The sequence below is a fragment of the Lithobates pipiens genome, unplaced genomic scaffold (assembly GCF_037356315.1).
Source record: "Lithobates pipiens isolate NorthernLeopardFrog02 unplaced genomic scaffold, aLitPip1_a1.2 Scaffold_23, whole genome shotgun sequence".
NCBI lineage: Eukaryota > Metazoa > Chordata > Amphibia > Anura > Ranidae > Lithobates > Lithobates pipiens.
Genome location: NW_027507785.1, coordinates 89,108,297 through 89,133,514, shown reverse-complemented (window position 1 = coordinate 89,133,514; position 25,218 = coordinate 89,108,297). Strand labels below are relative to the sequence as shown.

Sequence of the window (25,218 nt, the reverse complement as noted above, 5' to 3'; positions counted from 1 at the left end):
CACTCTGTGAGCAGTGCTCAGCCCTGCCCCCTCCTCAATGGCTGTGCTCTGTCTGAGCCAATGAGGATGTAGAGAGCAAGGAGAGCTGCCACACTCTTGCATGTTGCTGGGTCAATATCCGACTCTGGTAAGTATAAGAGTATATAAGGTGTGGAGGCAGCTGCACACTGAAGGTTTTTTACCTCCATGTGTTAAGGTAAAAAATCTTCAGCATTTAGAACTACTTTAAAGTAGATGGAATGGTTTCTACTATTAAAGCTAACCATTCATTGATCAAAATTTGGACTGGCTGAATATCAATCCATATATGGGGACTGTGGATGTATAGAAGTCATTCTACCCTCTGTTTGAACCAAAAAACTGATTTATCTATGAGCTGCTTAGAGGAGCTACAGCCCCCCCCCCCCCCCCCCCAAAAAAGTAGGTACAAATACTGTAGCTGCTGACATAATATAAGAACGCTTAGCTGTCCCGGGATCCATCTATGTTCTCCCGCTGAGCCGATACTTTTAATCGGCTTCAGGTGCAGGCATGCCAGAATCTTAAGTAAGGGAAACAGGCAGTGAAACCTTCCGGCTACACAATGGTTTCCTACTGCACATGAGCAAGCCACACTGCGCCTTGTGAATGGTCCCGTAGTCTTCTGGGACCTATGATGTGTCCAGCGGTCAGGTCTTGACCGGAAGTGGGAGGCTAGTACCTGTCAAAACCAGGTATATAAATTGTTTTCCGCGCTTAGGTATAGGCTAGGCAGTTGAAGCTCCCGTATTAAAAGGTATAGATGTAGGGGTGGATGGCGCTGCCCGTCACATGAAGAGTGATCCTCTCCAGTGAGTCACTCCTCCTAGGTGAATATTTAACAAATGGGTGATCACTCCTCTCAACTGAAGGGAGATCCTCCAAATATGTCACTCTTAGATGAATGGTGAGTGATTTCCCAATATGCGTTAGATGTCTCAGAGGGTTTTCTCACCCTGTGACTCATTACTAAAAAATATATTTATAATGCTCTATTAATTGTGCTGTTTACAACCATGTGTTCAACTTTCAATATCAAAGGAAATGTGCAAAATGTAATATCTCATCAAATGAACAAAAGCAGTCAAATTTCATCCTAGATGATTCATCCCGAACACTATATAGTAAAGGTGCGCAATGTATGAATGACCAGGTACCCCACTCCACCTTACACCAAAAAGTGCCAAATTTGGAGGGGGGGGGGGGGGATACAACTAGTGGAACTTCTCCTTTTTTAGAGTTAAGTTCTGCTTTAAAGACTAGAGCTGTATTTAATGCCTTTTTGCTCAGTCCTGTTTCTGTATTTAAAAAAAAAAATGCTTTTTTGTTTGTGGCCGTGGTACTGCCAACTATGGGTTGCTGCTTTTTTCTTTTCCAGGGGTGGACTGACAATGGAGGGAGGAGCTGTAGTAGTTTTCTTGGTTTGGACTCTTTCCCTTCACTGCATGTGTGCTGCATTGTGGCTGGAGCTCCAGCAATGCCCTCTGCTCAGGCAAAATTACATTGCATGAGTTTTGAGAGAGTATGCATGATCTGATGCGAGAATATGAAGATTAATAAAGTGGTGTAACATAAACAGTTGCTGTGTCTTTTTTTTTTTTTTTTTTCTCCCCCCCCCCAAACACCGTATTCACCTACCTCTCATCCATGGTTGCTTATCAACACTGCGGATCTCATGGAGCCTTCTTATTCTAGCCACTTTATGTTTAGAAGCATGTACGGCCAACAATGGCTATGTGACATTTCTCAGAGTGGGTTGCCTGATTGTGACAACAATGGTTCATGTCTAGAGCTGCACGATTCTGACTAGAATGACAATCACAATTTTTTTTGTTTAGAAGATAGATCGCGATTCTCGCGGCATTTCTGTTTTTATTCCTTGAAGTGTATTTTTTTTTTTTTTTTTTTGAAGTGTATTTTTTTACCAAAAAATTGTGTTTGAAAGACCGCTGGGCAAATACAGTGTGACATAATATATTGCAGCAATTACCATTTTATTCCCTAGGGTCTCTGGTAAAATATATATATAATGTTTGGGGGTTCCAAGTAATTTTTCTAGCCAAAAAAATATTGATTTTAAAGTAAGAAAGGTGTCCGAAAATGATTTAGACTATAAGGGGTTAAACTTCTGCATTTGTTGAAAACTGTCAGACTGCCTGGATTTTTTCTTTACAAACAGAATTGTATCCTTTTGATCTAAGAAGGAAGTTGGTTACAATGTTTTTATATTAAAAACTTGGCAGACTGCCCAGATGGTTTCTTTTGACAGTTGAGTGAGCAGATAAGTCTCTCCAATTATTATATGAAAGAATCATCAATCTCTACAACAGAGATCGGCAGAGGGGTTGAATCGAGATCGTGATATTTTTTTTAACGATTAATTGTGCAGCTCTAATGTTTAGGCAGTGATCTGTTCTCTCGTTTTTAAAGTGCGTGTGACATGGTAATGCAGTTGGTAGACTGGGACAGAGCGTTGTCATCCTATATCAGGAAGTACTTGATAAAGGGCCTTAATGACATGATCACTGGATATTCGTTTAATGATAGCTACGGATTTATAATTTATTAATGGTTTTTGAAGTACGAGATTTTTCTGAATTGTGTTTACAGATACTTGAAACTCTCCATTAAAAAAAAAAGGTTTTATTTTGTTGCAGCCCATTTCGAGGACTGTTCTGCTAGAAAACGGCTAAATCTGCATGGTTCGTTCTTGAATGTCTTTCTTTTTTTTTCTCTTGCAGTTCTACCTTCAAGACACTAAAAGTAGTAATGGTACCTTCATCAACAGCCAGAGATTAAGTCGAGGGTCTGAGGAAAGTCCACCATGTGAGATCCTTTCGGGAGACATTATTCAATTTGGGGTTGATGTAACGGAGAACACCAGAAAAGGTAAGTGATGACGACTTTGTCTGTCAATATGGGCTATACAAACTGTAATGGATCCTACCTTGGTTTAAAAATAAATAAAATCCCCCTAGAGGCTTTAAACATTGAAAGATGCACAGTTCTAGAATGTTGTCTCATTTGACACCAGAACTTGGGGACATGCACATGGCTGTTAGTAGCATTGTTTTAGAAAGTCTAAGGTTCCACAGATACGTTTTTGAAAGCCCTACAGCCAGTACAGATTGGGAGGTCCTCTTGTGTCTCTTGCCTCGCTGTAAGGTTACAGGGTTGATATAACTGACACTATGAAGTTCTTTTCTCAGCAAAGAGGTGACAAGTTATTGTACACTATAAGGTAATATGAGCTCTTACTACAGCCTCTGTAATGGAATCCCAGCAGCCTGGGGCATCATATGTGAGGCAGCCAGTGACCTGCTCTGCACCTGCCCTGTCCTACAAATCCCTTATAGTGCTGACATGACTGATCTCTGGCCAAAATAAGTTTTACAGTAAAAGTTTCATTTGTAGCTGAACTGTTCTAGTAATGCTTACAGGACTAGTGCTCATTTGTTGCACACCTTACCTAATATCTTTTTACTGATTTCTGAAAAGTGCAGTAAACCACTCTCAGCACTTTCTGGGTACACCCATGATTCAAGCCCTATAAGTCAGATTAAAACTCCTGTGTCACACATAGCCTACCCCAAGGTTTGGCTTTGTTTACATTGTCCATCATGCCACTTTCCCTTTAGCAGCTGACGTATTGCAAAGATATACTAGTGTCAACCTTTTAAACATCCATATTGCTCTTCTAAGTGTGTATAGCTGATATTTACACTTTCAGCAAAAACTGTGGTCTAACAGTATATTGGCTTGTCCTAGAATAGGACAGCTGATTAGTGGGTACAACAACGCCCATCAATTGTGGTACTTTGATCGGGATGACCTGGGTTCTTACTCTTGCTTTTTACTATTGTGCCTGTACATGCCTTGACTGTCAGCTGCTTTGCGTTTTAGATGTTGCCCTGGCTAGGTTCACACTAGCCCACACCATGCGTTCTGGATGTGGGAACCCCAGTGATACCCGCATCACACTGCTCTTGAGAGATGCGCGGAGCTGTCATTGATTCTAAATGCCTTCCCCATGAATCTGTCGCAGCGTTAGCAGGAACTGCATGGATGAAAACACTATGCCGTTTCCCTATGGCCGTGTTTTTGAAAAGGTGCCTGCAGCTTTTTTATGCGTTTTCACGCGGCACAGCAGCCCATTCAAGTGATTAGGCTGCCGTGCACCGCGGGACGCATGACCTCCACTAGTGTGAACCTAGCTAAAGTCTATTACTTCTGCTCAAAATGTCAGGTCTTATATCATCATTGTATTGTAATACGGCAAGTTTATATCTGGCATGTCGTCGTTGGAACTTGTATTATAATTGCACAATGTACTAAATAAAAAACTAAAAAATATTAAAGGTATATTGCCTTGATATGAGATACTTGAAGCCTTTGAATAAACACAATTGACACTTTATCTCTTTTTGCAGGTGGTGAAGGGGGAGCAGGCAATACACAAATTACAGGTTCTTACAAAATTAAAATATAAAACCAACCTAGAACACTGGACAGTGCAGATAAACCTATTTTAATGAGTAAAATGTAAATTAAAATGCACTATAAAGTGTAGACTTGACAAACGCATATAACTAGGTTCACAATTATCTGTGTGTTAAAAAAAAAAAAAAAAAAAAAAAGATAGATATAGATATAGATATATATAGATATAGATATATATAGATATAGATATATATAGATATAGATATATATAGATATAGATATATATAGATATATATATATATATAGATATATATATATATATATATATATATATATATATATAGATATATATATATCTATATATATATATATATATAGATATAGATATAGATATATATAGATATATATAGATATATATAGATATATATAGATATATATATATATATATATATATATATATATATATATATATATATATATAGATATATATAGATATATATATATATATATAGATATATATATATATATATATATATATATATATATATATATATTTATATTATTAGGATGCAGAGCCTAGCAAGGAAGATAGACTAACTTTGTGCCAATGTAGTGCAGATCATTTTGACGTTATTACAGAATGTGAAAAGTTGCTGTTCTTAAAATAAGTGCAGTACATTTTCATCTCAGTTATATATTTTTGCTGTAGCACAATCCATATACTTTTATATTTCAGAATGTGTTAACTACAGTAATCCTACTGCAGCCAGTGCTATTGTAGGGTTACTGATATATGCTAAACAAGAGCCTGCAGTTTGATGGGTTGCTAGTTTAGTAGTGAAAGCATTTTTTTTTTCTCAGATTGGCACTGGTTTATGTAGTTTGTCTATTTTAGACCTGGCTTTTTCTTGTGTGTGTGTTTTTTTTTTTTTTTTTTCTTGAATCAATCAATTCATATTTTAAAGTAAAAAAACAAATAAAAAAAAAAACCTAATGTAAAAATAAAAGTAAAGCGCCATTTAAAGAATAAGACTTGATATAGCAGTCCTGGGAGTGGTGAAAACGGACTGCATCAGCAATAGAACAGCTTTACATTTAAAAGTCCTAAATAACGTGCGTAGAACTATGGAAAAGGCAGAGCTGTTTTGGAGCCTAGAGCAATCGTGATGGTTGCTGACAGAGGTGGCAGTCTCCTATGTTTTCTATAGAGAGCAATGGTAGCTGTTACTCCTACAGGAAATAGTACATGATATCAGAGCTGCACAAAGAGCTAGACAGCTTTGATCCTTGAAGCATTTGCTTTACTTTTAACACCACTTTTTTTTTTATCTAATGAGAAAAAAAAGAGTACATTGCATTTATTTTGAATAAACTTTGTTGCAAATCCCTACGTTTTTCTGTTCTGACGATATAGCTGTGTAGCTATGTACTTTTCAGACTGGTTCCCTCCATAATGGGAGGGTCTGTTTTTTTTATAACCACCTGAGCAAGTCTCGGTGTTCGATTTGAAGAATGCAGTGCCAGCATCCGTTTTATCAGACAAACCTTAGCAATAATCTCGCCAGAAATAAAATTCTTGTTGCAGCGCTGTGAACACCGTGGGCAGTTGATTCTGTTTTTTAAGTGCCAGCCCCCTATAATTGTAGTCCATGTCGACAACAAGCATAGGATGGCTATGTTGCCACATGCTATAGAACCATGTAATTTGAAGGTAGCTACCCTCAGAAAGGAAGTTACAGGACAGAAAGTTAAAATGGCTGATCTTAAAGTATAACTAAAGGCAAAACTTTTTTTTTTTTTTTTGGTTTTAAATCCGAATCAGGAGGGGTCAGAAAATCTGTCAGATTTTTATTGCTGCCTGTGTCCTGACAAAATAAACAACTTGGCAGAAAATCGAACCACGTCACTTCAGCTTTCTTTAAACCATTAGTAATTGCTGATTTGGATGAATTGGTGTTTGGACACAACACCGGCTATTAAATACAGTCCAGTACTGGAAGATTTAGCTGTTTTCACAGCACAGCGGCTAAAGGGGACAGAGTTGTCGCTGCCCCGGTGGAGGCCATTCTCTTTGTTTCGGAGCAGCATAAAAATCTCTGTTCATATCGTACACCGGACTCTATTTTGTTGTGTCCAAACAGCAATTTGTGAAAATAAACAGCAATTCGTCAATCTGCAATTCATGATGGTTTAAAGAAAGCTGAAGTGACGCAGAATGCTCATTCTGCAAGGTTTGACATTTTGGCAGAACACCTGCACTCTATTTGTTCACTGTTATCAAAAGTGAAAGTAAAAGAATCCCAAATATTGGGTTATCCCCTGTAAGGTAATTGTGGGGAAATTTTCCAGAGGAGACAATAGTAATGATGACAGCCAGGGATTCCCTCAGGAGGGATTTCTTCTCCCTCCTGTTCTGGCTCTGGAACAGAATGTGAAAGGAACCCACCCACAATGGGACAAAGCTGGCAAAAAATAGACCTGACAGTGGTTTCAAGTCCTCCCTTATGCTTTCAAAAAAAAGTACATATGTGTACCTTCTGGTGATTGGACACTGGAAAAGCTTTAGAGTTTACACCCCCTGGAGGCCTCCCTTAAAACCCTACCCCACTCTGTAAGTCGTCAGATTTGCGCTAGTCTCTTAAGCAGTTCTCTGCTTGAATTGTAACTAAGCAGGCAGCTGCTCCCACTTTTGCTGGAAATATCAGTAGTGTATCCTGATTGGTGCAATCTCTGGAAAACCTTTGGAAGCCATACCTGGTCTCCAGGCTGTAGGGATGACCTGCATTGTTGCTTTTGGCACTGGATTTTAATTGGGAGTTCAATGTGGCACCTGGTGTAATGCATTGAGTTAGCTGCAGGGTGCTATACTAGTTCAGGGCTGTGGACCAGAACCCAGTCCCGGAAGACCCCTAGGTTTTTACAGTCCAGTGTCTTAGACAGGTAAGAAAAGGTCACCTCGTCACTCTGCCAGTGACTGTGAAAACTATGCTATGTTTGGATTCTGTTCACACAGTAGAAATTTCCAAACTTGCCACTAAATTCAAACCACTCAGAGCTCAGTCCTTGTGGATGATCAGGTGTTATATTACACAATGGTCCTACCCTTTCACTACAGGGATTTGTTACAGGACTGCCTACAAAGGAGTGTCTGTGTACTCCTTAAGGACACACCAACAGAGGAATACCCTCATTTACAGCTATGATGGAGTCCAGATGAAAGGGAGCCCGTGCAAAATTGCAGACAATTCGCTCTGCTGAGGCCAACACAGTACTCCACCTCAGAGTGAAGATGCGTCCCTTGCACCGAAGCAACAACCGGCTAAAACGCCGGTCTCCATATCCGATTTATAATTCTGTTTCAGACATGGGACAAGCAGCTGATTTAATTAAAGCAGAATTACAGTGGTTGTCATCGATTGTATGATCTATATGTAGCCTCAGCTACATACAGTATATATATATATATATATATATATATATATATATATATATATATAGTACTGTGTTTCAGTAGCAGGATGCCCATCCTTCTCCCAGAACAAAATTAAGGGCCAGTTCACACTGCTGTGATTCGGGAACCCTGCGGATCCACTGTGATTTCCCGCATAGCAGGTTTCCCGGTGGCAGTTCACACTGCCTTATGCGAACTGCGGTGAGTGTCAACTAAGTTAATGACACCCACAAATCAGTTTGCATATCGCAGTGCAATCTGCAAACTCGGACAGGACTTGGATCACATGGGTGTTGATACCCATGCAATCTGATTTTGCTGCGGACAAAAATGGGTCCTGTATGAGTTTGATGCGAATTCAGCCATACGATTTGTATGGCTGAAATCGCATCGCACGAAATTGCATGTGATTTGCACTGCGGTGCGAATCGCATCCAAACTCTGACAAAGCAGTGAACCAGTGTTCTGACACAGTGTCCACTTATCGGACAGTGTCCGGGCCATTCTGCGCAGGCACAGCACTTGCGCGGTACGGGGGACAAGGAGAAGCCGAACATTTCCGAAGAGTAGTCCAGGTTGAAGCCCCACCACCCAAGTGGACATAGGGTTGCAAATAGTAAGAGGGCCCCTCGCGGGCTCGCTTCGCTCACCATGCTTCGGGCGCGGCCTCACTTCACTCGGCTCTTTTTATATTCTAACTCTGTCTACTTGGATGGTGGGGCTTGAACCTGGACACAGTGCGCAGGCACCGTTCTTCAGAGATGTTCGGCTTCTCGGCGGGAGCTATGTGATGGGGGACAGTATCTGATAGGACACCGGCCTTATGTCGCCTGAGTGCTGCTCAGCCGTTCACAGGAAGCTTGTATTTAATGAATACAATGTTAGTACTGATTGGCTGATGCCGAGATCGTGATGTCATTCTATTGCTTCTCCACTTCAGGAGAACAGAGAGCCTAGAACTCATTTAGAAAATACAAGGCTTCCTGTGACTGAGTTGCAACTGGTCATACAGTCCTGAGAGCTGTTTGTTAGTGAAGGAAATAGTTTGTTTGAACCAGCTCATTTGCAACTACCCTATTACTTGTAAAGGCTGCATGCCTTTTTAATAAAAATGTTTCCTTTACAATCACTTAAGGTACACGCCATGGTGTATGAGTACACACTGCCTTTGTTGTGTACTGTACCTCTAGATAGGAATTTACAGGTTATAATGACTCTTTGGATTAGATACATTCTGGTGCTACCTTTTTACAAGTGACAAATTTGATGTTTAGGAACTCTTTAAGGGCCTAATGCACACAGGGTTTTACAGCTGCTTTCAGCAGCATTTTTATTTTTTTTTCGGCCTTAAAACGCCTCTCCATGTTTTGTCCATGCACACACATGCTTTTAGGAGCTGTAAGTGACATGGGTATTTTGAAGCTGCAAAAAAAAAACAGGGCCAGCGCTTTTTGAGGACCGCCATTAGAGCTGTAAAAAACATCTGATGCTAGTAAAAGCTGCTAAATGTGGCATAACACTTTATACAGCCACGTTAAGCGTTTTATTTTTAATTTTTTGACTTGTCAAAATCAGCGGTTCCCTATGAGAGCCCATTGATTTGAATAGAAGTCGCACCACGATGATCTGGCTCATGATGCGGCTTGTGTGCTGAGGATCTTGAGGGGGAGCCCTCGCCAAAATGAAAAAAAAAAACTGGCGTGGGCTCCCCCCCCCAAGACCATACCAGGCCCTTTGGCCTCTTATGGATTTTAAGAGAATAGAGAATAGAGGCAGAGAAACACTACTAAAAGCCAGTGTGGCTTAACATGCATTAGGTCAATGCAAAAAGCTACTAAAAGCACATTTTTACACTCGCTTTTTCCTGGCATTGGTAGGGGCAATGCATCTAATTTTTCTTTTTTTAAATACCCTGTGTGCATGAAGCCTAAAGCTGCATTGTTTTCTGTAGTTAATCATGCAATCAACCCAATGCATTTTTAAATGTTTTGATGTAAAAGGGAAAACATATTACAGTTATTTGTAATGCTAATCTGTACGTTTCCTTCCCCTTAGTGACTCATGGCTGTATAGTGTCCACAGTAAAGCTTTTTTTGCCAGATGGACTGGAGACCAGACGGAGGTCAGAGTAAGTGCTTTATCTTTCTGTCTAGAGTAAATTGCTGAGTTTTTTTTATACATGATGCCAATATCTGTTTAGAAGGGTACATGCCAAATACAATATCTCTTTAACAAGAACTGTCTTTGGTGCTCTTATCGGGGTGTTCTTGGTCCTAGTCATAGCAGCCAATTGGGTAAGAGACCCTCCTGCATAGGGCAAAACAGTCATTGTGTAATGCACATTGTAATCTATTTAGGTTTTGGGAATTTTTACACATTATGCTTGCTGAGGACACATAAGCATGTTTATGGTAGAGTAATATTTGTGTTATCTTAGTAGTTGAGAGGAATGTGAAGGATGCCCTTGCTGACTCCTCATTCTGAAGATACTAGTTCCCTGGCATTAATGCCAACCCTTTTGATTCAGTAGGTTGCGTAAACAACCCAAAGCAAGTATTAAGATAAGAATTTATGACTTAAGATTTTCCTGATGTGACCCAGGAATCATTGAAGCTAGTAAGTTAGCATTATAGCTGGCCAAATGTAATTTTCAGTAGCAACCCTCATTTTCTTCAGTAATGATTTACTTTAACCGTTTTGTTTTGCTAGACATTAGTCTATTTTAAAGTGAAACTTCACCCTAAATTGGACATTCCCTTTTATGCCCTCCCCCTCTTTCTGTTTTTGGCGGTGGGGTGGGGGAAGGAAACAGGTACCAGGTTTTGACACTTGTTCCCACTTGTGGTCGGATTTCTAGTTGGCTGGTAGCTTGCTCAATGCTTCTATTAGAATATGTGTTCAACATTTACAAACTGGAGTTGAATGGTACTTTTAGGGTTCCTGCACACTGGGCTTAAAATAGCCAGTTCTTTTGGCAGAAAAAAAAATACTTATAGAGCATTTTTTGTCCTTGTGTTTAGGTGTGATTATTTTTCTTTTTTCTTTTTATTTTGTTTTTTCTCTGCCAGAAAACTCCTAAAATAGGCCTGTACATGTGCATGGACACACATAGGATAACATCGAGCTGCTTCTACAGGCCAATGGCAAAACTCTCGTAGAAGCAGCATTTTTTAGGTTGAATATGTTTTTTAATATTAAGAAAAAGGCAAACATGGGAAAATAAAGATATCTCTACATCACAGCAATGAAGCTCCATAGTGACAAACCAATAATTGAAACAGTGTACAGTATCATTCTGAGGTTTAGAAAAAACCCTGAAGTTGCCATAAAAAAAGGTACGTTTATGGTCCAAATGACCTGAAACAAGTCTAGGAGCTCACATGAGGCTAAATTGACAATGGGGAACAGGTATTCGAGGAAAGAATTAAGAGGGGGGAAAAATGTAAAGGAACAGGAAGAAAGAGAAAAAGTGTAAACCAAGCTTCTGAGGAGTTACTGCAATGTTTCCTCAGAGGAATGAAGACGAGACCCCTACATAAAAAAAAAAAAATTGCAGAAGGGATAACTTAAAAACACAGAAATACATGGAGGAGGGAGGACAGGTCTTCCTAAACTGCAGAGGACATTCCAGGTAGTGTCCATAAGGTGAAAAGCAACCGCCCACACCAAAGAAATCCTGAGGGAGGGAACCCAGGTGAGAACAAGAGAAGCTGCTCAATAGTTAAGCTTATTCTGCAGTTTGTCGGTAGCAAAATAATACATCCAGATACACCACAAAGTGGTAAACTTATAAGTGGCATTTTTTAAGCCTGTGTGTCTGATCCAGGCTAGGTTTACTGTGCTGTGACCTGAAAGTCATTCAACATACAGTAAGACTTAGCCAGGAAACTTCCTGGTAACTAGAATACTACTTTGAGGCACAAGTCTGATAGAAGTAGTCTTTAAAGCGGAGGTCCACCCTAAAATGGACCTTCCGCTCATCGGAATCCTCCCCCCCCCTCCGGCGCCACAATTGGCACCTTTCAGGGGGGAGGGGGGTGCAGTTACCTGGATAATCCAGGTAACTGCACCCACTTAGGAGATAGCTCTCTGCGGAAAGGGGCGTAGATTACGCCCCTTTCCACAAGTGCCCGCCCCCTTCCGCAAGTGCCCCGCTGCCTGCTGGGAAACACACAGATCCCAGAGGCAGCGGGGACCGTCCTTATTGCGCAGCGCGACTCGCGCATGCGCAGTAGTGAACCGGGAAATGAAGCCGAAAGCCTCCATTTCCTGATTCCCATACCCAAGATGGCGGCGGCAGCACCCGAGTACCGATCTAGAGATCGGCTTCGGGTGCCGACATCGCGGGCGCGCTGGACAGGTAAGTGTCACTATTTTAAAAGTCAGCAGCTGCAGTATTTGTAGCTGCTGGCTTTTAAAAAAAAAAAACACGGAGTCCCGGCGGACTCCCGCTTTAAGTAATATAGGGACCTTTTCTAAACTTCAAGTGACTTCAGTAGTGCTAATTAAGACAACTCTCATTGACTAACATGGGATTTCACTTTATGCGACTTGGGGACTCACAAGTCTGATCTTAAGTCGCAGTAGTGTGAACCGAGCCTAAGGCCCCTTTTTTAAACATGCTGTCCGATCAGGTCCGCCTGTTCGTTTTTCAGGCAGACCTGGTCAGACGCTCCATTCACCTCTATGGAGCGATGAATGTCTGGTCCATCCAATCCAGATGGATGAAACCCCTATTTTCCATCTGAAAATGGACAGGCGGATCCTTTTTCAACCAATCTCCCATAGAGGACAGCAGGATCTCTGCACAGTGAGCGATGACAGACCTGTCATCTACCTGCTCAGCAGAGATCAACGGATTGATCCCCCACTGAGCAAGCACACTCCGTCAGAACAGACGTGTCCTGTGTGAAAGGGGCCTTAACGTTTCAAGAAAGCTTGGTGAGAGCTCTGCAAATGCTTTTTCACACTGCTCTTATTCAAGTTGAAGTCTGTGTGAGACTAGGTTCACACTGACAACGGGAATTAAATTGTTCAGTTTCATTCCAGCATGTCAGTCCTGAGTTCAGAGACATCTGTGCGGGTTTCTGCATAGATGTCTATTGAAATCGCACCCTTAAGTCACCAAAAGTTGTACAGAAACTACTTTTGGGAATCGGTGCGGCGTCGCACCGATTTGGATGGTGCCATTGCCGAAAATAGCCTCCGATTTGGCATGCGATTTGACATGTCAAATTGCTGCAATGTGAACCGGGGCTGAAACCCACCTACAGTGCTTGGCTAGCGGCCTACACCTTATTCTTAAAGGAATAATTGGCCTGGTTTGCCTTCGAGTAGGGCTGAAACAACTAATCGATCAACTAATTGATTATGAAAATAGTAATCGATTAATTTAATAATCAATTAATCGGCCACTAACATAATGGGGGTAAAAAAAACTAAAATGATCCCTTTTATAGTACAAAAAGAGCAAATCGCTACTGTAAATATGTGGTTTTTGGTGCATTTTGCAGAAACGCACTACGGATAATTTACATGGTTTCCTATGGGATGCATTCACATCTATGCTTTTTTTCACCCACTGCGTATTTGGAAAGGATCAGGGATTTTTTTTTAATGCAAAACTGTGCTTTTTTTTTGGTTCAATATACAATGGAGAAGCTGCAGAAAAGCATGTAATGCATTGTGTAGCAATTTTTTATTTTTTTTATCTGCCCAACAACAAATTGACCAAAAATAGCAAAAATGCAAATTGCAGCAAAATCAAAACGCAAAGCAAAAAGCACTGCAGAAACAGATCAAAAGTAAACTGCATAGGTGTGTACCGAGCCTTATGCTGGCCACACAGATCAATTTTCAGATGAGAACATTCCTTGGAAAAATCTTTGTACATTCGCTGAATGAAAGAATTTTGTTTAAAATTTTCACTTGTTTTTAACATTCCGTTTTTAAAATCAATGGAATTTCTGAACGAAAACCACATTTTCCTTTAGTAGTATATATACAGTATATCCCTTCTGGCTGTTCTCAGAGTGGATCAGATATTTTGCTTCCTAAGCATATAGTTGGTTATTTATATTTACCACTGCATTGAGATATTTAAGAATAAATTGCCTTTTTTTTTTTAAACTTTACATATTTACTAATTTATACACCACACTTTTTAAGGTTATTAACCCAAAACATTTGTTCAACTAATCAATTTATGAAAATCATTAGTTGCAGCCCTACCTACCAGGGAATTAACATTGTTTACACAAAGCTAGGACCAGGGGCATCTATGTGAAAAAGTAGTGAAATATTTTTGTTACACGTTACTATTTTCCTAGAATGTTTCAGAAATCAAGAATATACTGAGATACAAAATAGCTTATTATGTAGCTTTGTTGTAAGTCAGCAAATGTCCTCTACTAAAGCTGACAGATTGGAAGAGACAACAGCACATGCTCTCCTACACCTCCGCTTCTAATGATTTTATTTCTCTTGGAGCGGCATTTCCTCATTTGTCATAATTTGTTGCTTAGTGGCTTTTACATCTGTCAGGTTCTTTGAAGTTATAAATATATAGAATATGCCTTGATTTTCTAGCACAGGCACAATGACGTAATTCTAAATACCAGTACCTGAACTGATAGCTTTACTTAGTGATGAACCAGACATACTTATATGATTATAAAGTCAAATATTAGGGCCTGTTCACACCCTGCATGTTTTATTCACATTACATAATTCACAGTACACTAAAAGCACCTGAAATGGTGTCCTTATTGTTATGGAGCTGTTGACCTGACTGCTACTGCTGTATATCCTTTTAAACCCTGGTTCACACTGGTGTGGAAATGTGGCGAATGCTGTGTTTCCTGCACTGCATCGCAGTTGGCCTCTGTTCTATGATTTGCGGGTGTCAATTAAAATTTGAAAGCAGGTCGCAAATGCAGGGCCTTTTTCCTGAACCAGATTGAATGGCTATGAACATCCATTCGATCCGATTCCAGAGTGGCTAAAAAAAAGGTGCCTGTGCCTTTTTGATGCGGTGCGATTGGAGCGATTAAAAATGAATGGGCTCAAATCCCACAGCACAGAATTGCATGTAATTCGTATAGGAATGCGGTGCGATTCATATGCGGCTCAATGGTACGTTTAGCTGACCAAATATGAGCAGCAAAGGCAGAAGTGTTTTTTGCTATCAGTTTCTACCAATATCAGCTGATGGCTTTCTGTGCTCTGTCTGTGCTGCATTTTTATTAGTTCCCAGCTTAGACTACAGAACACCCCTCCCTATAGAGATGAGGCCGCAAGTGGTGTTTTGTAGTCCTGTGTTCTGTCCTAGGGTGACAATGCTTTTCCTCCATGGGTATAGAACAACTACTGAGTGTTACAGTAGATAAGGAAGTGTGTTACTGGAAGGATCACTAGGAGGAGAGAAAAAATCATGATGAAAGAAAACAAATGTAACCATCGCTTCGAAGGAATGGTAAGCTGTAACCAAACTACTCCTAACAATGCTCTCTTCTAACACCTATGTTGACTAACCTATGCAAGTCACTATTTTCAGGCTGCTCTAGTCTGGTCATGTGATCTCCCCTGTGTCAGACTGTCAGTCAGCACCAGCTTTTGGGGAGAGAGCACTCTGGCAATGACTGATAATACCTAGGAGCCATGGTCTCACCCATAGGCCCATCTCTTGGCACTCCCTCCTCTCCCCTGCAGCTGCACTGGCTTACTCCAGTGGGGCAGGATCACGTGGCCCGGACCAGAGCCCCTTAAAATTAGGTAAGTCTTAAACATATTTTTTTTTACACAGGTTAGCCAGCAGAGGTGTTATGAGGGGGAGGGGGCATTTTGAAGGGTAGATCGGTTTTGTCTGCAATTCTACTTTGTTCTTAGTTTTACATACTTTGACAGTAACCCTTTATGTTCTGCTCATAAGGTGGACTAAGGGCCATGTTGTGCAAGTGATTTTGTAGCAGTTATTTGAGAGTGATAGATTTTTGCTGCATTTAAAGCTAGCTATGGAATGGCCAGCTTCAGTGGCTAATGATATCCAGTACAGGTACTAATAATTGTCACATCAGCACTTAAGCTGTAAGATTTGACGGAGATGATACTGAACAGAGTGTAGTGGCAGCGGTTCAGCAATGGAGGTGAGTAGAGGGCTAGCTAAATGCTGCTTACTGTGTCTCTTATTAAACAAATCACCATCACAAGTGATTGCTTTATTACTGCAGAAAAAAGTGAAGCCAAAGATTACAGTTTATAGTCTATTCTTTTGCACATGAACTCTCATTTAATATTTCGCTGATAGCAACTTTACTCACTATACTTGCCACAGTGTGATAACTTAAAGGAACGCCCTGGAATTTCCCAAGAATACGATAACTTCACATACACGCAAAGATTCTTGGAACTTCTTTAATTGCTGCAAAATGCATAACATACTTTAAAGGGTTCACCTGTATAATAAAACTTTGCAGTCACGGGGCCCCAGTAGTTTGAGAAAAATGTGTAGCCTAAAAATTGGAACTTAATATAATGCCATACCTGTTTAGACTAAGGCCTGGTTCACACTGATGAGATTTCAGATGTGACTTGAGTTGCACTGAATTGCATGATAGTGGACATTGCTTCCAATAATACTTGTTCAGTTATGCAGCTCAGCAGTGATGTGACTTAGGGAAAGGGTCCCATGCTTCTTTGATGTGATTTACAGTGTCATTTGGCCCCATAGAATATGCAAACCACAGCCAACATGCAACCAAAGTCGCACTACGTAACGACACTGCAAATTGCCTCAAAATCACCTCACCGTATTGTGAACCAAGCCAAAATGCTTCTTCCCTATCAGACTGTCTAAAAAGCCATCATTGTGAACTATTCTCCCTGTCTTGCCAAGAATTTGCAAATTGCGCCATATGTTGAGTGTGTTTTCCAGCAGGAAGAAGTGCTTTCCCTCTATCAAAACCCGTGCATGCTTGGTTTACTCTTTTTTTTTTTTTTCTTTGCTGTTGCTGCATTGGCTGTGCTTGGAATTGCGGTGGGAACATACTTCTCACGCATGAATCTCTTGGCAGGTTGGCGTAGACCGCTCGTGCACCTTTCCTACAAGAAATAGTTGCTGCTTGGCAGTGCCATACATTTTTAATGGCACCCTCTTGCTAGTGCTTGCGTTTGGGCATGCCAAATCATGTGGTACCACAGTAGCATGTGTTTTTGGTGTAGCATGATTTTTAACCACTTCCAGCCCAAGGACGTCATATGATGTTCTAGAACTTTTAGTAGAAATATCTGAATGATACCTGCAGCTACAGGCATCATTCAGATATCCTTGTTTTCAGCCGGTGATTCTGTGCACCATAAGAACAGTCATAGTGGCAGTTCTGCTTTATCGTTCTTACATGTGTCGGGAGAGGACAACCCCCCTCCCGCTGCTATCCGGTAGAGGTCGACCGATATGGGTTTTTCTCTGGCCGATGCCGATATTTAGAAATCATGGCGGCCGATAGCCGATATATGATGCCGATTTTATTTTTTTTTTTTTTTTTTTTTTTTTGGGCCGATATGTTAGGCCGATTTTATTTTATTTATTTTTTTCCTTTTTTTTATTTATTATTATTTTTTTTTTAATCCCCCTTGATCTAACACACCTTTCCCACTGGGGTGTTTTTCAGGCGCTTTTGGGCTAAAAATAGCACCTGTAAAGTGCCTGCAAAATGGCTCCCCTGCAGTCTGTGTGAAAGACAGAGTGCTTTCACACTGAGGCGATGCGCTGGCAGGATCTTAACAAAAAGTCCTGCAAGCAGCACGTTTGGAGTGGTGTATACCGCTCCTCCACCACTCCTTCCCATTGATATGAATGGGCACCACTGCCGAAGCGCATGCAATGCGATTTGGCAGCAGTGCTTCATGGGCGCATTTAACCTCTTCGTTGGCCGCTAGCTGGGTTATATGTGCCCCACTAGCAGCCAAATAGCACCGCTAAAATGATGGTAAAGAGCCGCTAAAACTTGCGTTTTTACCATCAACGCCTGCCCGCTCCAGTGTGAAAGCAGTCTTCATAAGTGATACAGAAAATTTCTTACATTTAAACATTTATTAAACAAAACAAACCGCCAATCAGTTTACTTGTATGTATGATTTAGATAAAAAAAAAACAAACAAAAAAAAAACTATATATTAAAGCGGAGGTCCACCCTAAAATGGACCTTCCGCTCATCGGAATCCCCCCCCCCCCCCCTCCGGCGCCACAATTGGCACCTTTCAAGGGGGAGGGGGGTGCAGTTACCTGGATAATCCAGGTAACTGCACCCACTTCCGGGATAGCTCTCTGCGGAAAGGGGCGTAGATTACGCCCCTTTCCGCAAGTGCCCGCCCCCTTCCGCAAGTGCCCCACTGCCTGCTGGGAAACACACAGATCCCAGAGGCAGCAGGGACCGTCCTTATTGCGCAGCGCTACTCGCGCATGCGCAGTAGGGAACCGGGAAATGAAGCCGAAAGGCTCCATTTCCTGATTCCCATACCCAAGATGGCGGCAGCAGCACCCGAGTACCGATCTAGAGATCGGCTTCGGGTGCCGACATCGCGGGCGCGCTGGACAGGTAAGTGTCACTATTTTAAAAGTCAGCAGCTGCAGTATTTGTAGCTGCTGGCTTTTAAAAAAAAAATAATAAAAATAAAACCCGGAGTCCCGGCGGACACCCCCACTTTAAATAATAACAGGTAGTCAAAACTTTTGGACGAAAAAAAAAAATGGGCTAACTTTACTGTTTTTATTTTATTTTTATTTTTTAAATAGTGTATTTTTTTCCCCAAAAAATGCATTTGAAAGACCTCTGTACAAATGCCGTGTGACATAAAATATTGCAACAACCGCTATTTTATTCCCTAGGGTCTCTGCTAAAAAAATATATATAATTTTTGGGGGGGTCTAAGTGATTTTCTGGCAGAAAATACAGGATTTTTACTTGTAAGCAACAAGTGTCAGAAAAGATTTAGTCTTTAAATGGTTAAACTGAGAACTTCTACACACAGAGATGACTTCATTCATTCAAGTGTAAACATTGTATCATTTTGTTCTTTTCTTGGCAGGCTGCCCAGAGAGGAGGAAGACGTTTCTATGGCAACTTACACTAACTTCTATTAGAGAAGTCATTTCAAAGTCCCACTGCTGTTCTATATCGGCTTTTTACCAGCACAATCGGCCGATTAATTAAAAAACGGCAAATATGGGCCGGCCGATATATCGGTCGACCTCTACTATCCGGTGCTTCTCTAGGCTCTCCCGTGCCATCAGGGACCCAGAAAAAGAACCACCATCGGATGACGACCATAGAGGTTTCCAGTGATCAGATGGTCACCAGTCATCTCTGACCGTCGGAGGCCTGGACGCGACATAATGACTGTCCGGGCCACGGATGTAAACAAAGCCGCGATTGCGGTTGGTAAGCATGAGATTGTGGATTTATTTTCACGATCTCATGCTTTCCAGTCTGGAGGAGAGATGTAGAGTCTTATTGACCCCACATCTCTACATAAAGAGGACCTGTCACAAACAATTCCTATTACAAGGGATGTTTACATTCCTTGTATTAGGAATAAAGTGATCAAAAGAAAAATGTAATAAACTAAAATAATAATAATTTTTTTTTTAAAACGCCCATCACCAGTAGCTCAGACTCAGAAGCGAACGCACACGTTGGTCCCGTCCACATGTAAACTGCATTCAAACCACACATGGTTAGCGCGCAAGCAACAATTCTAGCACTAGACCTCCTCTGCAACTCTAAAAGCGTAACCTGTGTAAAAATTGAAAGTGTTGCCTGTGGAGATTAAGTGTCAAAGTTTGGCGTCAATCCATAAGCGTGTGTGCAATTTATTTATTTTTTCACAAGAAAGTGTGTGCAATTTTAAAGCGTGACATGTAGGGTATCTTATTTACTCCGTAACATTATCTTTCACGTTAGTAAAAAAGTTAGCCCAATTTTTTTTGTATGTTTTTGTTTTTTAACCGCTTCAGCCCCGGCAGATTTTACCCTCTGCCTGACCAGAGCACTTTTTGCGATTCGGCGCTACGTCTCTTTAGCTGACAATTGCGCGGTGGTGCAATGTTGCACCCAAACAAAATTGACGTCCTTTTTTTCCCCCCACAAATAGAGCTTTTTTTTGTGGCATTTGATCACCTCTACGGTTTTTATTTTTTGTGCTATAAACAAGAAACCGCAACAATTTTGAAAAAAAAAAGCAATATTTTTTACCTTTTGCTATAATAAATATCCCCAAAAAAATATATAAACATTTTTTTCCCCCTCAGTTTAGGCTAATATGTATTCTTCTACATATTTTTGGTTAAACAAATTGCAATAAGCGTATATTGATTGGTTTGCACAAACGTTACATCGTCTACAAAATAGGGGATAATTGTATGCCATTTTTATCGTTTTTTTTTTTTTTTTTGGCGGTGATCTGTGATTTATTTATTTATTTATTTTTTTAAATTTTTTATTTAATACCAGAAGACCAGCATACAGGGAACAGAACGAAAAAACAGTATAGATGACGGTACAGCTGTAGGAAAAAACAAAGAGAAAAAGAAACAGACAAACGGCATAACTATACCAATACAAACAGAACGCTCAACACTGAAACTGTACCATTGGGTGGGTCTAGAGTGCAAAGCTAATAAAACACATATGAGCCCCACGGCCGACATCGCACCGGCCAACCCAGACACAAAGAGCAGCAACGTGACCGTTCCTGTAAATATGGTCTTCCCCTTTTTCTTTTTTTTTTAAACTAAAATCTTAAATCTACCCTTCAGGGTTTCCCCTAAAGTTACTAAAGGGCCGGAAAAGGTCCGCAGGGGGGGGGGGGGGGCGATGGGGTGGTGAAAGGGGGGTGGGGAAGGGCCGTTCAGGGAGAAAAACAGGGGGGAAAAAATAAAACATAGTAAAAGGGGGCGGGTGGGGAGGGAGGGTACAGTGTCAGTAACCCGCAAAGGTCCTCAGTCAACGCTCCTAAGTGCCCGTCCCTCAGAAGAAAACCGAAAGGCATTCCAAGCCTGCCACGTTTTAGAGTACGCTTCCTGTCGGTGCTGGCTGGTGAGGATCAAGTCCTCCAGGCGACTGATGTCGTCTACTTTGTGTAACCATTGGGCCACAGTTGGCGGGTTCGGGGATTTCCAGTTGAGAGGTATGCACGTCTTGGCTGCATCCAGAAGGTGCCGTATCACAGACTTGCCATATTTCCGTGAAGGAATATCCGTCACATGTAAAAGAAAATAGGCTGGCGAAAACGGCACCACTCTGTCAGTGAATGTCTGGGTAACACGCCACACCTCCCTCCAGAAATTGTACAAACGGGGACAGGACCAGAATATGTGTAGGAGGGTACCCTCGTCCGAGTGGCACCTCCAGCATCTGTCCGAGGTCGTCGGGAAGAGCTTATGTAGAAGAGCGGGGGTTCTATACCAGCGGGAAAGGATTTTAAAATTTGTTTCCTGTTGCCTGGTGCATAGTGAGGACTTGTGGGTAAAATTAAGTATATGACGCTTCTGATTGTCCGTGAAGGTCACCGCTAGGTCCCCCTCCCACTTAGCAAGATACGGGGGTTGGGAATCTTTTGGGGGTTCGATCAACATCGCATAGGCAATGGACAAAGCGTGGGTTAGGGTCCCAGTCTCCGTGCAGAGCTTCTCTAGGTGTGTAAGGGGTCGCTGTGAGTCATGGGGTGGTGGCGGTATGTTCTGGAGAAAATGGGTAAGCTGGGAAGCCCGCAGAAAATCTAGGTGGTATGGGCCCCCGGGGTCCGTCAGTTCCGCATATGTCTTCCACTTACCCAGGCGACTAAAATGAGACGCCTGGGATATACCCCGCCTACCCAGGTCCCGGAAACATTTGTCTCTGAGTCCCGGGGTGAAATTCGGGTGGCCAATTATAGGTCGCACCGGCGAGTCAGGCGTCGACAGTTCCGGGTCAGTCAGAAGGAGCGAGCAAATCTTCGCAGTATTGCCTATCAGGGGGTGACGTCTAAGTTCCATAGGTAAAACACCATAGCACCACGGACTGCCAGCCAAGGGTATGTCAAATTGGTCCTGCTCTAACTGCGTCCATAGTTTGGTGTCAGTATGGCGGCACCAGTCCAGGAGTCTGCTGAGGTGGGTGGCATGATAGTACTTCCGAAGCTCCGGGAGTGCCAAACCCCCCCGATGTTTGGGGTTGGAAAGCATCGTCCTACTTAGGCGTGGATGCCTGCCCGCCCACAAAAACCGGGTGAAAAGCGAGTGAGCCTGCCCAAAAAAGGCTCGGGGGATGTGGATCGGGAGGGCCTGAAACAAGTATAAAAATTTTGGCAGTATCGACATTTTAAGAATATTACACCGGCCTAGCCAGGAGTGCATGCCGCCCCCCCAACTATCCAGAAGCTTCTGTATCGATTTCAGTAAAGGGGGGAAATTGAGTTTATAAAGATGCGACATGGAAGGGGGAATAAAAGTGCCCAGGTACTTCAGGGCAGTATCCGACCATTTCAATGTAAAAGAGTTCTTTAGTTTTTGTAATCGTGCATGCGGTATACCCACTCCCATCGCTTCGGACTTTGAAAAATTAATCCGCAGGTTAGATAGTTGGCCATAAACATGAAATTCCTGCATAAGGGCCTTAAGAGAAGTCTCAGGTTCCGCCAGGGAGAACATAAGGTCATCGGCATAAGCAGACACCTTATGCCTAGCCTCTCTGGTTCCCAGACCCGTAATCGCAGCGTTATCGCGGACATGGCACAAGAAGGGTTCTAAGGTCAGAGCGAACAGCAAGGGGGACAGGGGGCAGCCCTGCCGAGTGCCGTTCGCAATAGGGAACCCATCAGAGAGCCTCCCATTTACCCGTACCCTTGCTGATGGCTCCGTGTATACCGCTGAAATCCAGCGTAGCATTTTGTTTCCAAGACCAGCATGTGCCAGTGTAGCAAACATAAATGACCATTCAACCCGGTCGAATGCCTTCTCGGCATCCGTGCCTAAAAACACGCTCGGGGTCTGGGTCCTAGAGGCTATATGGAGCAGGTTAAGGACTTTCGTTGTGTTGTCCCGCGCCTCCCTAGAAGGAACAAAGCCCACCTGATCCATATGGATCAGCTGAGGAAGATGTTGCTGTAGCCTCGTGCCCAGAACCTTAGTAAAAAGCTTCAGGTCCGAGTTCAGGAGGGAGATCGGGCGATAGCTCCCGCATTGGGACAGATCCTTACCCTCCTTGGGGATGACTGAGATATGCGCCTGCAGAGTGGTGTCATGAAATCTGGTCTCCGTCCCCAGCCCGTTAAAGAGATCCACGAGGGGGCCACCCAGAGACGGGAGCAGGGTCCTATAGTAGGCGAGTGTCAACCCGTCTGGGCCAGGCGCTTTGCCCGGCTTCGCACTTTTCAAGGCCGCCTGAACTTCCGTCAACGTAATAGACCCCTCCAGGGAGTCACGCATCTCTGGGGACAAGGATGGCATTTTAGAGTCCACAAGATACTGTGAGATATCAGCGGGGGACGGCGGCGACCTGGACAAGTTATATAGAGAGCTGTAATAGTTTTTGAACTCCTGTGATATCTGTAGGGGTAACGACCGTCTTTGTCCCGACGGGGTCATAACGTGTGAGACATAGGACGCCAAACGTTGTGTTTTCAAGGTCTGAGCGAGATGTCGCCCGCATTTGTTGCCCGACTCGTACACCGTCCGCCTACACCGCTGTAGTGCAGCTTTAGCTCTATACTGAAGGAGGTCAGTTATTTGAGAGCGAGTGACATCCAATTCCACACCAAGTTCCCGCGACGGGGTCGTTTTATGCGTCTGTTCCATAGCATGGAGCTTCGCAAGTAGGGAGTCCAATTGTTCAGTCCTCTGTCGCTTCAACCTAGCCCCGTGTTTTATGAGGACCCCCCTGATTACCGCCTTATGGGCCTCCCATACCACGCCCATATCGCTGCCCGGGGTGTTGTTCGTGGCAAAATAATGGCCTATTTCCTTGACCACATCAGCCAGAACCACAGGGTCTTGAAGCAAACTCTCATTAAGGCGCCACTGCATTGGAGAGTACGTATGTGTGTCCGAGAAATTATACTGCATGCTGATCGGGGCGTGATCTGACCACGTAATCAACCCGATGGAAGTGTACGCCACGGCATGTAGCTGTCTGTGTGGTATGAGAAAGTAGTCCAGGCGTGAGTAAGTCTGGTGTGGTTTTGAGAAGAACGTGTAGTCACGCTCCCCTGGATGTAGAAGTCGCCAGACGTCGATAAGTTGCGCCGAATGTAAGGTTAGGCCTATACGCTTGCGTATGTCTCGCGTGGTAGAAGATGTACCCGAGGAAGTGTCCTCTGAAGGGTTGAGGGGGATGTTCAGGTCGCCCCCTACTATCAACTGGCCTTCAGCAAAACTCTGAAGGTGATCCAGTCTCTTGCGAAGGAACACATCCTGACGGTCGTTCGGGGCATAAAGGTTCGCCAGCGTGACCTTCCTCCCCCCAATCAAACCCTTCAAATACAGGAAGCGGCCCTCATCATCCGTCTGGGAATCTATCAAGGTCCATGGCACCCGTGCCGAGATCAAGATCGTCACCCCTCTAGATTTGGCTGCAGTATATGAGGAGTGGTATGCCAGGGGGAAATATCGATTTTTAAGTAATGGCAGGCTACCGTCCCTGAAATGAGTTTCCTGGATATACACCACATCCGCCTTGGCACGGCGCATGTCGTGTACAAGGATCCTACGCTTCTCAGGAATATTAAGACCCTTTGCGTTAACTGAGACTACATGGATAGTATCCATCGCTAAAAACAAAAATATATCAAATCAGAGGAGGGGAACGGGGGAGGGAAGGAAGGAGAAATAAAAAACCTCAGCAAGGGGGAAAGGGGTTGGAAGTAAAGTATAAAAAAAGGGGGAGTATCGAAGGGGGGATGAGGGGTATGGGGCCGACACGAAACTGTGTGACCCACTAAACAGAACTAAAGTAGCCTAAACGGCTGCAACGCTCTCCAGAGCTATCTCTGGCCACCGAGCGTAAGCCTAAGTGGGAGCAGGGGGTGAACCGAGTAGTAAAGGTGAGCTCCCGGTCCTGTGCGGAACCCCCCCCCCCCCGGCAAACAACAAGCACATGCTAAAAGAAATAAATACAGACAAATATATAAACCGGCATAATCAGAAAAAGCAAAAAATATTAAGGACAACAGGTTAGCATAAACATCTCTGAGTCAGCAAGCATAGCAAAGCAGGAGAGAACTACCCAAGGCAGAGGGTCATACGGAACCTGAAGGGACCGCCACACGGAGGCGGA

At 42.8% G+C, this 25,218-nt stretch overlaps 1 protein-coding gene across 12 annotated transcripts in view; it reads left to right on the top strand.

Moving 5' to 3' along the window:
* SLMAP (sarcolemma associated protein) overlaps positions 1–25,218 on the top strand; it is a 242,733-nt gene that overhangs the window by 84,570 nt on the left and 132,945 nt on the right. For 5 of the 12 annotated variants that reach the window (XM_077452016.1, XM_077452013.1, XM_077452006.1 and 2 more), the window contains exons 2-4: positions 2,760–2,907; positions 4,449–4,484; positions 9,965–10,037. The exons of 1 other annotated variant lie outside the window; for it this stretch is intronic. In XM_077452016.1, coding sequence (XP_077308142.1) covers positions 2,760–2,907; positions 4,449–4,484; positions 9,965–10,037 — 257 coding nt within the window. The remainder of the gene's footprint in view (positions 1–2,759; positions 2,908–4,448; positions 4,485–9,964; positions 10,038–25,218) is intronic. 6 more of the 12 variants (XM_077452009.1, XM_077452014.1, XM_077452018.1 and 3 more) reach the window with 3 other exon arrangements.